A 16237-nucleotide genomic window follows, 5' to 3' on the forward strand; every position below is an offset into this window, starting at 1 on the left:
CCCAGCTCCTGCCAACCTAGCAGTTCGAAAGCACACCAGGGCAAGTAGATAAATAGGTACCACTGCAGTGGGAAGGTAAACAGCGTTTTTGTGAGCTGTGGCTTCTGTCATGGTGTCCTGTTGCAACAGAAGTGGTTTAATCCTGCTGGCCACATGATCCAGAAAGCTGTCTGTGGACAAACGCTTGCTTCCTTGGCCTGAAGCGAGATGTGTGCCATAACCTCATAGTCGCCTGACTGGATTTAACCATCCAGGGGTCCTTTACTTTTACCTAGTGCAGTACAGCATAGTATCAAAATAATTGTTTTAATTTGCAGAATATGGATAGATATATTTTCAAAATGAGACCTAGGGCAGCAAGGGATACTGAGGACAATCATAGCTGTGATCGAGAATCACTGTTCAGAGTGCTGGAGAAGACTCATTTAATTCAACACCAATAGCAGGCCCAAGGAAACCTCCAAAAGAGAAAGTTTGTTTATATGTGGATAGCTATATGCGTCTCAGTTTCACATGGACTGGAAATGAAAATGTTCCTCAGCCTATGGGCTTGATCTGCGGTGAGAACCTTTCTAATTCCAATATGGCCCCAAAACAATATGAAAAGACACCTCTTGTCAAAACATGGACATCTGGCAAACAAGAATGTTCAGTATTTTAAAAGGCTTTTGGTACAGCGGAAATGCCAACAATCATATTTCAAAAAATGTGTAGAAATCTCAGATAAGATGCAGGTTATATCTTACCAAGTGGCTGAATTGACTACTCAACAGAAAAAATTGGGCAAAATAACAGAAGAATTTATTGATGATGCTGAGCTGCATTGTTTTATACTTTCTGGTTTGTCCTGTGATCATATTTTAAAGTAGTTCTGTTATGTTATAAACCAAGCACTGCTAGGAGTTCTTTCCTTTTGTTTTCCAATGTATTTGTTATCAATAAAAAGTTCTGTGTGGTGCAAGTAATCCCCCCCAAAAAAGTGTGGCCCAGAGAAAAAAGTTTGAGAACCACGATTCTAACCATTGCACCACATAGACATCTGGATCTGCTGTGGTGAGGAAAGCTTTGCCTCCTCCATTTCTGCCTGCGGTGAAGTTGATAAAGGTCCAGAAATCCCACCAGGGAAAGCCTCTAAAAGATGGCAATGCTGAGGGAGGCATTATCTGCACCCGTCTTCCCAAGGCTGTGCGAAGGGTGGATGTCATGGCCATGAATCAATTAAAGCCTCTTCTGACACATGAAGCTGCGCAGGAGCTCCTGGACCTGTTTTACAGGTTTGTTTGGAGCGGAAACAATATGAACTTGTCGCTATTGTAACTAGGACAAGGCAGATTCGTGCTTTGTGAGACTCTGGGTTCTTCCACGTACAGAACTGTCTTGGAAGGAAGAACAGGAACAAGCAGTAGGGGAAACAATGGTGGAACAAGATCTGTGGCTAGAATGTGCCTCGACTCAAGAGAAATGTAAGTTGTATTTATAAAAGTCAGGAGGGCAACAGCCTCATTCAGAAGATGGGGAAGTCCAGGAAGTGGGAAGCCGGGAAGCCAGCATTAATTACAAGCTTCTGGGCATCTAATGGGATTATTGCATTTGAAATGAAAAGGTGAAAGGCACTGATGCGAATCATGGGGAAAAGTTGTTATAAAAAAACCCAGTTGCTGGAGCAGGGGCAGATAAGGAAAATGAGTTTCTGGCACATTGAAATGGAGGGGAAAGATGTTTGGAAGTGCCTTTTGATACACTAGGTTCTTTGCTACAGAAGTCGGTTCTTTTTCCAGTAATAGCTGAGATTCAGAGCAGTGTGTGTGTGTGTGTGTGTGTGTGTGTGTGTGTCTGTGTGTGTGTGTGTGTGTGTGAGAGAGAGAGAGAGAGAGAGAGAGAGAGAAAAGTTACAGAAAACCTTTCCACACGTTATTTTATTATATACTTTAAATAGTTACAGCCTACCTTTCTGCTAAGTTAAATACTTGATTGCGACCTGCATCCTGAACTCTTTCATCTGTCCTTTACATATGTTTGTAAACACACTTTTTGCCACATTTTAAGATGTGTACTTAAAACACCTTGCAATCTATGTATTGGCCCTGAGCTTCCAGAGAGAGCATCAATAGAAGCCTTTTTACGCATGAGTCTAAGGCACCCTTCCCCAACCTGGCGCTCTCCAGATTCCTTGTACTACATCATCATCATCATTATTATTTATACCCCACCCATCTGGCTGGGTTTCCCGAGCCACTCTGAGCGGCTTACAGCAAAATATTAAAATACAATAATCTATCAAATATTAAAAGCTTCCCTAAAAAGGACTGCCTTCAGATGCCTTCTAAAAGTCAGATAGTTGTTTATTTCCTTGACATCTGATGGGAGGGCATTCGACAGGGCAGGCACCACTACCGAGAAGGCCCTCTGCCTGGTTCCCTGTAACCTCACTTCTCGCAGTGAAGGATCCGCCAGAAGGCCCTCAGCGCTGGATCACAGTGTCCGGGCAGAACGATGGGGGTGGAGATGCTCCTTCAGGTATACTGGGCCAAGACCATTTAGGCAGTGGCGGAGCTTCATTCTCTGGCACCGGGGAGTGGAGAGCAGGTGGGGGCGTGGCCCCCAGCGCATGCGGGGCCCCCTAGCCGCGATGGCACCCCACCGGGATTGCGCTGCCTAGGGGTGGTGCGCTCTCCCCGCACTCCTCTTCCTCCACCAGTGCATTTAGGGCTTTCAAGGTCAGCACCAACACTTTGAATTGTGCTTGGAAATGTATTGGGAGCCAACGTAGGTCTTTCAGGACCGGTTTAATATGGTCTCGGTAGCCACATACAATTCTCATCAGCCACAGCCAGCAAGGCTGGCTTGTCTAAAAGCTCGGCTACACATTGCATACCCAAGTGTGTAAGAAAACCCTGACTGGCCTCTTCATCGCAGAAGAGGAAAGGCCCTTCCACTTGTGGGATTGCATGAGAACCCCATTCCTGGAGGAGGCAACATTCCACTTTCGATCATATGATGAGAACAGTAAATATGCTTAGCTGTGTAATAATCTAGAATTTAAAATAACATACCGGTTAATGCAGTACAAACTGTCATATTCTTTCATTTTGTTTCAATTTCTGTTCCACTTCTTTACTCAGCATTGACAATGACAGAGACAATAAAAGCAGAAAATTATTAGTATGTAAATGAAATAGGAGCTGAAATGAACTTCTGTGCTGTTGTATCACAGGCATACACAGCAGTGACTGAAAACACTGAGCATGGCGTTTGCCTGGCAGGATCAGAGCAGAGAAATGTCCCCAACAGCAGCCAGGCAGAGGCAGTGGGGGCTCACAAGCACCATCTTGTCCCCAGCAGCTGCTGCCTCTGGACATGGAGGCTCTCCTAAGGTGTCTCATGGCTACCAGCTGCTGTTTTTTTTCTGCCCTCCATGAATTTGTCCAGACTTCTTATTATTAAGCTACCTGAAGTCCTGGTCATCACGATGAAGCCTTGCACAGATGCCTCACCAATTCTGAGGGTGGAGGCTCCTTAAGGCAGGGATGGAGCTATGCTCCTCCAGATGTTGTTCAACTCCGATCAGCCTCAGCCAGCATGGCCAGAGGTCAGCGATGGTGAGCACTGGAATCCAACAACATCTGGAAGACCACAGTTCCCCTGCCCCGCCTTAAGAGGTGCGTTTCCTGAAATGCTTAGCAAATTGCACCTATTTATTTGTGCATTTTTACAACTGCTGTACATACATCATACATTGTCCGTCAGTTATCCATTTCCTAAGTACTTCCCAGTCCACCTCTCCGTGGCATTCTATGCAAACCCTGAACAGCTGCATATCCTGATTTTCCACACATTTTTGTCTCAAGTCTTTCTTTATTTGAGATTATCTGGAGATTTGATTGAATATTATACCCTCTAAAATATTCTCCCAAGCACTTCCACTCTTTTTTAAACTGTGTCTCATTTTTATTTCTTATTTTCGCGGTCATAGATGCTAATTCTGTACATTCTATCAATTTATTCTGCCAGATATCTTTCATAGGTTATTCTTTTTCTTTCCATTTTTTTGCGTAGACAACTCTAGCAGCAGCAGTCACATATAAATATAGGTTGAGAGCCTTCTTTGGTAAATCATTTCTTATTATCCCTAGTAGGAAGGCCTCAGGTCTTTTAGGAAATGTAGGTTATGTATAGATAATTTCCCAGAATTTTCTAGTGCATTTACACAACCACAACACGTGCATCAAGGTTGCAAGTTGTGCCTTAGCATTGCATGTTTGCACACCTTGCAGTGCAGAGCACACCCACACGTAGCCTCTCCAGGTGACAATCTCAACCAACACAAAGGTCAAAAGAGCCTGGGAAGCATTGTTTCGCTTTCACCTCTGCACATAAATTTCCCAGATTAGTCATTTTTCGGTAGTTCAGCTTTAGTGGGATCAAATGTTTTCCTCAGATGAGAGAACTATAAAAAGGCTTCTGGGAGAAATGTTCTGGTCATATCAGATTTGGGCCTTTTGATGGACATGAACCAGCCCACAAGGCACTTTGAAGACCCATCCATTTCCCCAAGAGTTAGGCTGGGTCTATATGCATGTTGCACTGTAAGCTGTGAGTTTCTTCTATTCAAACACAAAACATAAACAAAACTTCCCTGCAACTAGAAAACTAACATACCAGGTATCGGGTTGAACTTGAACCAGATGGTGCCCTAAGCCAGGCTGGAGAACTCCCAGGTCCAGGGGCCCATACACCTGGCCCCTCAACTCTCCCCAGGCCACACACCTCCCTGGCCCTCCAGCACATCCCCACAGTTTTTTCCTGGATGTTCTGTGTCCTTAATTCTTGTCATTCCTTTGCTTGCCTGGATGGAGGATAGAGAGGACTGTGAGTGTGCACAGAGACCAGCCAGTTGTATAAAGGTAAAAATTATAGTCATTGCTCCACCCCTAAAGGCTGCCCAAAAGGGAACGTGGCCCCAGGCTGGAAAAAAGATCTCCACCTGTTTCTTCATATTGTCCTAAGCTGCTCTTATTTCCAGGTAGGAGTGGGAAGTGTTTTGTTGTTTTTGTTTGTTTGTTTGTTTGTTTGTTTGTTTGTTTGGCTTTATCTAAATGTGGGGAAGAAGTTAGGAATGGATTCCTCAGCCCACCTCCTGAATTGGTGCAGTCAGCCCAGTCTAATACATTTTTCTGCCTGAGGCAAAGAACAAGAAGACAGCGTCTTCCTCTCTCCTTCTATGTACAAAAGCTAACTGAACTGAGAGCTGTGCCTAAGAAGAGCTTGCTGCATCAGGCCAGTGGCCCATCGAGCCTGACAGCCTGTTCTCCTCATGGCCAGCCAGATGCCTGGGAGAAGCCTGCCACTCACTCCAATGCTGTCCCTGGAGCAGGGCACTTGAGGGCAGTGGCTAAGGGAAGAGATGCTGGGCTGGCGCATACACCTCTGTGTGTTCTGCAACAGCACTTGACTCCCTACCCCTCCACACCTTGGGCACAGTCTACTGTCCCATCACAGCAGTCTACGTTTATTACAACACTGCAATATGCTCCAACCGCTGAGACACACTTCTGTTTCTAGATAGAAGAGATACACATGGCAAGAGAAAGAATTTCCCACTTCACAACAGCAAGGCTGCAAAACAGGGTCTTCTGGTCTTCCTTTTCGCACCTCCCTCCTGCTCACTGTTTGCACAACAGCCTTCCTTAGAAGATAAGCATGTCTTGAGATAGCATGCAGGAGACTAAATCTTGTCAAGGGTGCCTGTGGTTACAGCTTGTGCAGATCTTATATTCCACCCAGCCCCTGCCTTGCTCACAAACACATATCTGAGACTTAAATTCATTAATAACTTTGTTGTTTCAATTCTTCCTGCCACAACCTCATTATTCGGGAAGAGTGATAGTATGCACAGAAACCTGCAGCCTCCAGTTCCCTCCCTCCCTCTCTCTGTGGCATTTCACCAACACAAAGACTCATGCACCTGCCATAGGCACTGCAGCAGGTGAACGCTTGACACTAAGATCAGACTGGAGGCCAGCACCAGATAAGTTTTGGATAATGACATTTACGTGCTTGTGGAGTTTGCAGGAAAAACAGGAGTGTATCAGCTCCTGCCAAGTTCAGTAGAGCCATATTCAGTCATTTCAGATATTGATCTTGGCACCTCTGGGTAAGCAGCATTCAGAGGGAGTGAGTCACTCATTTGGATCACTGAGGGCAGAAGCAGTCTCGGCATGCACAGCTCCACCTTTGGGCCCTTTAGCCTGGTCTATTTATTGTCATTTTAAATTGACTGTGATGCTAGAGGCACAGGAACTATTATGCATAAACAAAAGGCCTTTATTAAATATTGTCTATTAAATTGCATTTTCACTGCTTGCCTTATTCTGCATATAGGTTGCAGTAGCACTTTGATTAAGCAACACTGAAATCCTTTCATTTGTTGCCTAAATGTTTAGTAGTTGATAAAATCCATTAAGTGGACCATTTCTGAAGTCTTGTTTGAGCACAAGGAAGCCAGCAAGAAATATTATGGGGGAAATGAATGTGCTTCCAATATTAATAGGTTCTATTTCTAGTAAGCCTGCCTCGCTGTCTTTTTTACAGCCACATAAGGAGGACTAGAGGCTTTATAGGCTGATGTGACACCTAGTACTGTTCTTTCCTAGGCAGTGACTCATCCCTTTGCCTGCACTAATACTGAAAGCAAAGCAACTTTCTGTGGGCTGATCATTGCCATGAGCAAGAGAGGCAGCAGGTGGATCACCCTGAGCTTGTCTGTAGCAGTGAAGGTTGCAAAATTAAGCCTGTATCTTCAGCCCCAGTAATCTCAGTTAGGGGAAAATTAGGACACACTCCCATCCTTCAGGTCTTCTGGCTGAGGGGCTCTAGGATCTAGAGGCTGGTGGAGCTTGAGCTTGAGTTATTGCCCCTGCATGATATAGATGCCAGAGCAATTCCCCTCATATGCCAGCAGAACCTTCAGGTGGCAGAGCCCTCATGGCTGTGAAGCATGTTCTTGTTGTAAGAAAAAAACTGCTCCTTTTCCCTTATGGGGTATCCAAGAGCCCATATAGAGTCCTTTTGTAGGTTCTCTGTCGGTAGGACAAAATAACAGAGACCAACCAGAGAATATTGAGAAGCAAAGCAGCTAGTAAGCCTGATCTTTATTAAAGCTGTTGCAACAGGGTGCTCCCCCCACACACGGGAGGGGGGAGGGACCCTGAGCCGTGTGCACAAGCCCTTATTTTAAATTGCCCGCCCTGGAGTCCAAGACCACCCCCTAGATACATCATACCTACATCACAGAAGGGGTGTAGCCCAAGACCACCCCTTTAATACATCAGAGAAGGGGCGGACTACAACAGAAATCTGAGTGAGTTGTTTTTTCTCCTGTCTGCTAGGTTACTTGGTTAGATTACCTGGGCATCCTGGCCACTCTTGTTATGATAACTACTCAATTCCTGAATCCAGGTCACAGGTCACAGGCTCACATCCTATTCATATCTTAAATGTGCCCTTAAGACAGAATTTGTGAAAGAGACAATGGGGAGATTTCCCATTTTCCTTCGACCTTGCAGAGAAATATTTGAGGTCATTTTGGGAGAGAAAATGGCTTCCGGACTTTTCTGTGGGTTTCAGACGTGGTTTACATATTTGTATGTGTTTACTTGGTACATCTATGAACAACTATTATATATATATAAAAGACCTTAAAATTCTTATAACATTCTGTTTCACTGCCTGAAGCAAAACGGGACAGTGCCGCCGCCCGCCCACCAAAGCCTCGCTCACTGGGGTCATGCTGCTGTCCAGCGAGATCTCATGGCACTCTTGCGAGATCTCACTGGAAGCCACCGCCACTTCTCCAGTGCCAGCAGCAGGGGGAGCAGGGCATGTGCTGCACAGCAACCCTGCGAGATTTGGCCGCCTGAGGCAGCTGTCTTAGTTTGCCTCAGGGTGGGCCAGCCCTGCTGTGAAGATATGCCAGAGGAGCAGACAAAAAGGGCTGGGAACGTGAGTGGGACAGGGATGGCAGCACACTCCTGGGCAAAATGCTGGACTAGGTGGACTTGGGTCAGATCCAATGCTGTTAAGTCTTGTTTTCTCATTCATGTGGTCTTAAAATGCTTTTTCAGCATCTGTATGAATTTAGAAATAAGTGCGTGCACTGTAGTGGAATTAGCTTCTGCTTAAACAGAGAGCCCACCACCTACCCAAACCATTTATTTGATACCTTTGAAGGTTTATTCTAATGTTTAGCTAGACTTGGCTTCTTTGAAGTTTCCACCCTCTAGTTAAAGTCCTGCCCTCTGGAACAACAGAGAGCAAGTTGGCTCTATCTGCATCCTGACAGCCCGTCAGATATTGGAAGAAGAATGCACACCTGTCTCTTCAGACTAAGCACACCCAGCTCTTTCAATCCTCAGAGGATTTGGTTTCCAGATCCATCACCACCCTGGCACCTAAAAGATGAGTGACCGTCAGGTGAGCTTCTGATGAAATGACTCCTGCTGAGGAAGAGAGATATGAAGCACCTGGTATCTCAGCAGAACCAACTTTCTTTCTCTCCTTTGGCTGCAGCCTGATGGAATGACATTTTTAAAAATTTGCAAATATGCAAGTTGAGCAAGGGCAGAAGGAAGCAGCTTGAGCAAATCCACTGTCCTGCATCAGAGAGGCAGGCCAGAGCCTTCACATTGTTTCCCAGGTCTCAAAACTAGCACTCATTCTTGGTCTGCCTCTTCCAAAAAAACCCCAATTCTATTATATATTCATATGCACCGACCTTCAACTGGTGGAGATGAGTCATTTCCACCAAAATGCCTCCACAGGTGTCTCCAGCTATTTAGGGGTTTTTAAGCCATTTTGGCTCACTTACCTGTAATTCTCCTAACAACAACTGTTGGCTGGCATGCCTGACTTTTAAGAAGGTCCCTTAACCCTCATTTGATCTGACCCCAGACTTCCTGCAATCAGATATAATTCTACAACCATCTACAATCTATCAGAGAATGATTTAGGCTGTAATCCAGTCCACACTTACCTTGAAGTAAGCCCCATTGAATTCAATAGGACTTCCTTCTGAGTACACATGGTTAGGATCCTGCTATTATTTTAACCTCCCAGCCCATTCCAAGAGCAAACTGGAATTTCAACCAGGCCACTAGCTGAGTCCTCCAATGTGCTGTTCTGGCTGCCGATCTGTTAAATGCATTTTGCAATTAGCATTAAGCCAAGGCACACATAGGTTTGTTCCTTCAATACTGTAGGGTCTGGACAGGATTTAGAAACACTGGGCATAAGCTTCGTTGTGATAGCAACATTTTCTACATATTTTACTGTAGAATATTTTTGCTATAGAGAAATATTCTTAAAATCAATGTGCTGTATTACAGCCACAGATAGTCAAATGGCTCTTTCAGACTAATAATTTTATTGCTTCTTTTTATTAGCAACACACTTTATTCATATTTATTCATATCACTTTGATGAAATGCACATGCATATCTTGAAGTATGACATTTTGGTCTCTGAATGGGAAAAAGCTCTTGTTGACAAATATGACTGAGCTGATGAATTCAAATTCAAATATCTCAAGGGCTGTCACACGGAAGACAGAGCAGCCTTGTTTTCTCCTGCTCCAGAGGGCAGAACCGGAACCAACGGCTTCAAGTTACAAGAAAGGAGATTCTGACTAAACATCAGGAAGAACTTTTGGACTGTGAGTAAGAGCCCTTTGACAATGGAACCGACTCCCTTGAGAGGTTGTGGACTCTCCTTCCTTGGAGGTTGGATGGCCATCTATCATGGATGCTTTAGTTGAGGTTCCTGCATTGCAGCGGGTTGGACTGGATGACCCTCAGGCTCCCTTCCAACTCTACAGTTCTATGATTCTATGAATCCAAAATGGTTCAAATGGGTTTAAAAGTCTGTGTTAAAATAATCATTTTCTACTACAGTGGTACCTCGGGTTACAGACGCTTCAGGTTACAGACTCCACTAACCCAGAAGTAGTACCTCGGATTAAGAACTTTGCTTCAGGATGAGAACAGAAATCGTGCTCCGGTGGTGCGGCAGCAGCGGGAGGCCCCATTAGCTAAAGTGGTGCTTCAGGTTAAGAATAATTTCAGGTTAAGAATGAATTAAGTTCTTAACCCGAGGTACCACTGTGTGTTTTGCTTGAGATAGTAACTATTTAAAAGCATTTTCTTTCATCTTGGTTGTGCTATAAAGTCCTGTTTAGATTCAAACCACACCTGCAAATGTACATTTCCCCTCTGCAGATGGCATAAGTGAGTCCCAGTTGCAAGGGAGCAGTTGGGAGCTCACACATATGACATCAGATATGAAGCAGGTGTGTGGTTTGGGCCAAATTAGGCCCATAGGGTCCACACCCCGCATTTGGGAGGAGGCAGCAAGTAAATAATTTACATTTTTTTGCATTCTCACAGTTCTTTGCATAGTAAGTTATATCCTAAATCTCTTGCCCAGAGTATCATCACAGATTTTACCTGTTCTTCTTCTTTCTCCCATTCTTATAACAATTTGTACATGTGGGGAAATACTTTAACGGTATTTTCTAGTAGGTCTCTTTCAAACTGCGAGATTTGATGTGAGAAATCATTCCTTTTATCCATTTTTAAAGTTTTGTTAAGTTGATGATACTGTAACCAATCAGTTACTTTTTGATCTAACTCTGGTTTCTCTTCAGATCATATAAATCTTTCGCCTTTAACTGAACCATAGCTTTTTGTTTACTTTCACAGACTAAACTACAGCCATGTTGGCTGGTGGCTACTATTTACTGCTTACATCTGTTACCATATAGCCTTGTGTGCATATATATATATATATATATATATATATATATATATATATATATATTTACATGCATCCACTGATGGAACGCATGAGGGAATTTTTAACCTAGAGTCAGCATGCACAAAACTGGTATTTCCAGAAAAGGGAATGAGCAACAAGACAAGACAGAGTTCAAGGCACTTGTATATGCAGGGTTTTGTGTTTTTAAAAAACAAAAACAGAGCGCGCAGCACTCAGATTGTATTAACTATTATTCGGTTATATCTTTAGAGGGGAGAGGAGATAGAATCATAGAATCATAGAATCATAGAGTTGGAAGAGACCACAAGGGCCATCGAGTCCAACCCCCTGCCAAGCAGGAAACACCATCAGAGCACTCCTGACATATGCTTGCCAAGCCTCTGCTTAAAGACCTCCAAAGAAGGAGACTCCACCACACTCCTTGGCAGCAAATTCCACTGCCGAACAGCTCTTACTGTCAGGAAGTTCTTCCTAATGTTTAGGTGGAATCTTCTTTCTTGTAGTTTGGATCCATTGCTCCGTGTCCGCTTCTCTGGAGCAGCAGAAAACAACCTTTCTCCCTCCTCTATGTGACATCCTTTTATATATTTGAACATGGCTATCATATCACCCCTTAACCTCCTCTTCTCCAGGCTAAACATGCCCAGCTCCCTTAGCCGTTCCTCATAAGGCATCGTTTCCAGGCCTTTGACCATTTTGGTTGCCCTCCTCTGGACACGTTCCAGTTTGTCAGTGTCCTTCTTGAACTGTGGTGCCCAGAACTGGACACAGTACTCCAGGTGAGGCCTGACCAGAGCAGAATACAGTGGCACTATTACTTCCCTTGATCTAGATGCTATACTCCTATTGATGCAGCCCAGAATTGCATTGGCTTTTTTAGCTGCCGCGTCACACTGTTGGCTCATGTCAAGTTTGTGGTCCACCAAGACTCCTAGATCCTTTTCACATGTACTGCTCTCAAGCCAGGTGTCACCCATCTTGTATTTGTGCCTCTCATTTTTTTTGCCCAAGAGCAATACTTTACATTTCTCCCTGTTAAAATTCATCTTGTTTGTTTTGGCCCAGTTCTCTAATCTGTCAAGGTCGTTTTGAAGTGTGATCCTGTCCTCTGGGGTGTTAGCCACCCCTCCCAGTTTGGTGTCATCTGCAAATTTGATCAGGATGCCCTTGAGTCCATCATCCAAGTCGTTGATAAAGATGTTGAATAAGACCGGGCCCAAGACAGAACCCTGTGGCACCCCACTAGTCACTCTTCTCCAGGATGAAGAGGAACCATTGATGAGCACCCTTTGGGTTCGGTCAGTCAGCCAGTTACAAATCCACTGAGTGGTAGCATAGTCAAGACCGCATTTTACCAGCTTCTTTACAAGAATATCATGGGGCACCTTGTCAAATGCCTTGCTGAAATCAAGGTAGGCTACATCCACTGCATTCCCTTCATCTGCCAGGCTTGTAATTCTGTCAAAAAACAAGATCAGGTTAGTCTGACATGACTTATTTTTCAGAAATCCATGCTGACTATTGGTGATCACAGCATTCCTTTCTAGGTGCTCACAGACTGTTTGCTTAATGATCTGCTCCAGAATCTTCCCTGGTATTGATGTCAGACTGACTGGGCGGTAATTATTTGGGTCCTCTCTTTTCCCCTTTTTGAAAATAGGGACAACATTTTCCCTCCTCCAGTCTGCCGGGACTTCGCCTGTTCTCCAGGAATTCTCAAAGATGACTGCCAGTGGTTCTGAGATCACATCTGCCAGTTCATTTAATACTCTTGGATGCAGTTCATCTGGCCCTGGAGACTTGAATACATCTAAACTAGCCAAGTATTCTTGTACTATCTCCTTAGTTATTCTGGGCTGTGTTTCCTCTGCTGAATCATTTGCTCCAAATTCTTCAGGTCGGGCATTGTTTTCTTTATCGGAGAAGACTGAGGCAAAGAAGGCATTGAGGAGTTCAGCCCTTTCTGTGTCCCCTGTTTGCATTTCACCATCTTCTCCTCTGAGTGACCCCACTGTTTCTTTGTTCTTCCTTTTGTTACGAACATACCCATAAAAGCCTTTTTTGTTGCTTTTAACCTCTCTAGCAAGCCTGAGTTCATTCTGTGCTTTAGCTTTTCTGACTTTGTGTCTACACGTGCTGGCTATTTGTTTGAATTCCTCTTTGGTGGTTTCCCCCCTTTTCCATTTTTTGTACACATCCTTTTTTAATCTTAACTCAGTTAAAAGTTCTTTAGATAGCCACCCTGGCTTCTTTAGGCACCTTCCATGTTTCCATCTCATTGGTATTGCCTGAAGTTGTGCTTAACAAACTCCCAGCCATCATGAACTCCCTTTGGGGAAGAGCAAGCAAGATGGGGAAGAGCAAGCAAGATGGAGCAGCATAGGTGTGATATGAGAAGGCAGAAGTGAGGGGGTGACTAATGACTCGAATAAAGAGATAGGAGCATATTAGAAGATAGGAAGACATATAAGATTAGTGAAAAGGTGAGAAAATATAAATAGCACCTTGTTTGTAGGCAACACATCAAAAGTCTTGGAGAATTAGAGTGGCCAGGAAGGAAACAGAATTAGAGAGTGAAGGGTGAATGTTACTTCTTCCAAGTGGGTAGGTAGGGAGTCTTCTTCAGGGGGTTTGATTCTTCCCAACCAAATCTAGTTGGGATTATTCTTAAAGGCTTGGTCTTTCAAGGAACGGCTTCACTAACAAAGGAAGGGAAGGGCATCTGCAGTTCCAGTAGGATTTTTCATATCCTGAGATGAGTGGTGGTGGTTATAAAAGGGTGTGGAAGGTTGCAAAAGGGATCTATGTGTACCTTTGGGGTGTGATTTCCTAATCTGAATGGATGCTGATTCATTTGTGGTGTTGTTCTAACAGTGGGTTTTACTCTGCTTTCCTGTGCAGCGCTCTTTACTTCTCTGGGGATTCTTCAAAGCCCATAAATAGAAGTGCAGTGGGGTTTGATTAGACTGGAGACGGACTGGTGTTTACTCAAAGTGAAATGGGCCACTTTGGAGAGCTCTCCTGAAGCTCAAGGCCTACTTTGAAGATTGAGAGGGACAGAGACACTTACTGCAGATGGTATCTGAGACATAGTCATTTAAAATTAAGAAAGGTTCCCCCCTCAAGCTCTCCATAAAAGGGAAATTCTATGGAGGGGAGAAGAGGGTCTCTGGTTCTGGATTGACTTTACCAGGACTCTCCAATCACTGATTGGGGGAGGGCGAATAAAGTAATATATCATAACTTGTTCCAGTGTGCTCTGTGCTCTTTTGCAAGTTCTTTCTCCTAGGAACAGCAACATATACAGTAAACCACATGTGTCAATGTTGTTGTTGCTTTTACTTGGGCGCTCTACACCTTTTATTATTCTAATGCAGTCCAACCCTTTCAAATAATCTATTCTGAAAACCCTCGTGTACAAAAAATGGATCCCTTATTAGAGTCCATTGCTGCCCCCCTGCGCTTCAAGCCCTAGTTGCATCAGTGAGTTTGTTAGGTATGTGTTTGTGGATAATAGTGTATATTTTAAAGTAAGGTAGTAGTTTTTTCTTGATTTTACTGTTTTAACAGCTTTGAGGGTTTTTTTTAAAAAAACAACAACAGACCAAGCAGTATATGTGGTGATGACCACCAATTTGAGTGACTCTAAAAGGGGATTAGACAAGCCCATGGAGGATATCATGGGCTAGTAGCCATGGTGGCTGTGCTCTGCTTTTACTATAGGAGGCAGGGTGTCGCTGAATACCACAGGGGGGTAGTGCTGTTGTACTCATTTCCTATTTGTGGTCTTCTCATATAAGCATCTGGTTTACCACTGTGAGAACAGGATGCTGGACTAGCTTCAGCAGGCTCTTCTTATGTTCTTAAGCATGGCCAAGACCCATTGCTTTTATTCTAGGGTTGTTTATAGGAGCAGGTTTTTCCTCTTGCTCTTTCTTCCTTTACCAACTCTGTGCTACAAAGATGTCTGCAAGTGTGACATGAAGGCTGGCAACTCCGCTGTGTGGGGATTCCCTTGCAGGCAACTGCAGTGCCTGGAGACAGACCGTCAGGCGATGCATCCATAGCAGTGAGCAGAGGAGGAATGCCCACTGAGTGGAGTGCAGAGAGAAGAAACACCATGGTGCATTTGCATCAGCAACAACCGGACGCCTTCCTCTGCCCCAGCTGCAACAAAACATGTCTTTCCTGCATCGGTCTCTACAGCCACAGCAGGCAATCTTCCAACAGTTGAACTGTTATGTACTGAAGTTCTCACCCTGGGCCAGCAGGGGGATACTGTAGATAGTTATACAAATGAAGGATCGAAAGTGACGTTCAGTGATTGGATAGTTTTAGAAAATGGCAACAGTTACATTGTTCTGGAGCTCTATATAAGTAGGCTGACTGAGCTCCTCAGCTTAGTTCTGTTCCAGCTTACAAAATAAAGAGCTGCTTTGGAAGAATCGCTGTTCGCCCACAACTTAACACTGGCGACGAAGGTGGGATCGATGGACATCAGAGCACAGCCAGATGCGGCCATCCTCTGAACTGAGCTGAATCACTGAGCTGAATCACTGAGCTGAATCACTGAGCGAAATCACTGAACAGAACCAATTCAGAGCTGACTGTTCTGGCTAGAGCACTGTGTTCCATCCATCGCCCTTCACGCCGGCATCGGAATCATGGCTTCACTTGTGCCTCTACTGCCGTTTGCGCCAGCCTCTGAATCATGGGACTCCTACCTCGCTCGGTTCGACTGCTACCTCCAAGCCAACGAGCTGACAGCAGTATCAAAGGAACGGAAGCGGGGCCTATTCCTCAGCCTCCGTGGGCCTGAGGTGTTTGAGACGGCCCGAGCATTGGTTGCGCCTGAAGCAGTCCAGGCAACACCATGGGACACGATCCAAGAGAAGCTCCGCAACCACTACGCGCCAAAGCCGTCCAAGATTGCTGCCCGCCATGCGTTCTACCACCGGAACCAGGCAGAGGGGGAGTCAATCAACGACTACACCACCGCCCTGCGACAGGCTGCAATGCACTGCGAGTTCCGAGACTTAGACGATGCCCTGATGGATCGAATCGTCTGCGGGGTCCGGGACATCCATCTGCAACGGCGTCTCCTCGCCAAGCCAGACCTCACGCTACAGAAAGCCATTGAGGAGCCTGTGGCCTCGGAAGCTGCTGAACGCTCCGCCCAGGAGATCCGCAAGGCCAGCAGCCCGCGTCTTGCTAGGAAGCCAGTTCCAGTGCATCATGAAGAGGCCAGCAGTGATGAGGCATCCTCCAGTGAAGACGATGACGTGCACCAGACAAAGCGGGAGCGCAGGAAGTTCCAACGGAAGTCCAAGGGCCAACCGGAATGTGCCGGCTGCGGAGGCAACCATTCCCGTGCCAAGTGTCGATTCAGAGACGTCATCTGTCGGAC

The 16237-nt window shown here is 45.0% G+C and overlaps 2 protein-coding genes across 4 annotated transcripts in view; both read left to right on the forward strand.

Annotated features, from left to right (window-relative positions):
- MOCOS (molybdenum cofactor sulfurase) overlaps window positions 1-16237 on the forward strand; it is a 563966-nt gene that overhangs the window by 102194 nt on the left and 445535 nt on the right. The window lies entirely within an intron of this gene.
- PTPN3 (protein tyrosine phosphatase non-receptor type 3) overlaps window positions 1280-16237 on the forward strand; it is a 98174-nt gene continuing 83216 nt past the window's right edge. The window contains exon 1 of one of the 2 annotated variants that reach the window (XM_083583823.1): window positions 1280-1463. In XM_083583823.1, the coding sequence (XP_083439949.1) occupies window positions 1415-1463 (49 nt within the window). In that variant the 5' untranslated portion in view covers window positions 1280-1414. The remainder of the gene's footprint in view (window positions 1464-16237) is intronic. The other variant, XM_083583818.1, reaches the window with a different exon arrangement.

The sequence above is a fragment of the Podarcis filfolensis genome (assembly GCF_964270895.1).
Source record: "Podarcis filfolensis genome assembly, chromosome: 13".
Lineage (NCBI taxonomy): Eukaryota > Metazoa > Chordata > Lepidosauria > Squamata > Lacertidae > Podarcis > Podarcis filfolensis.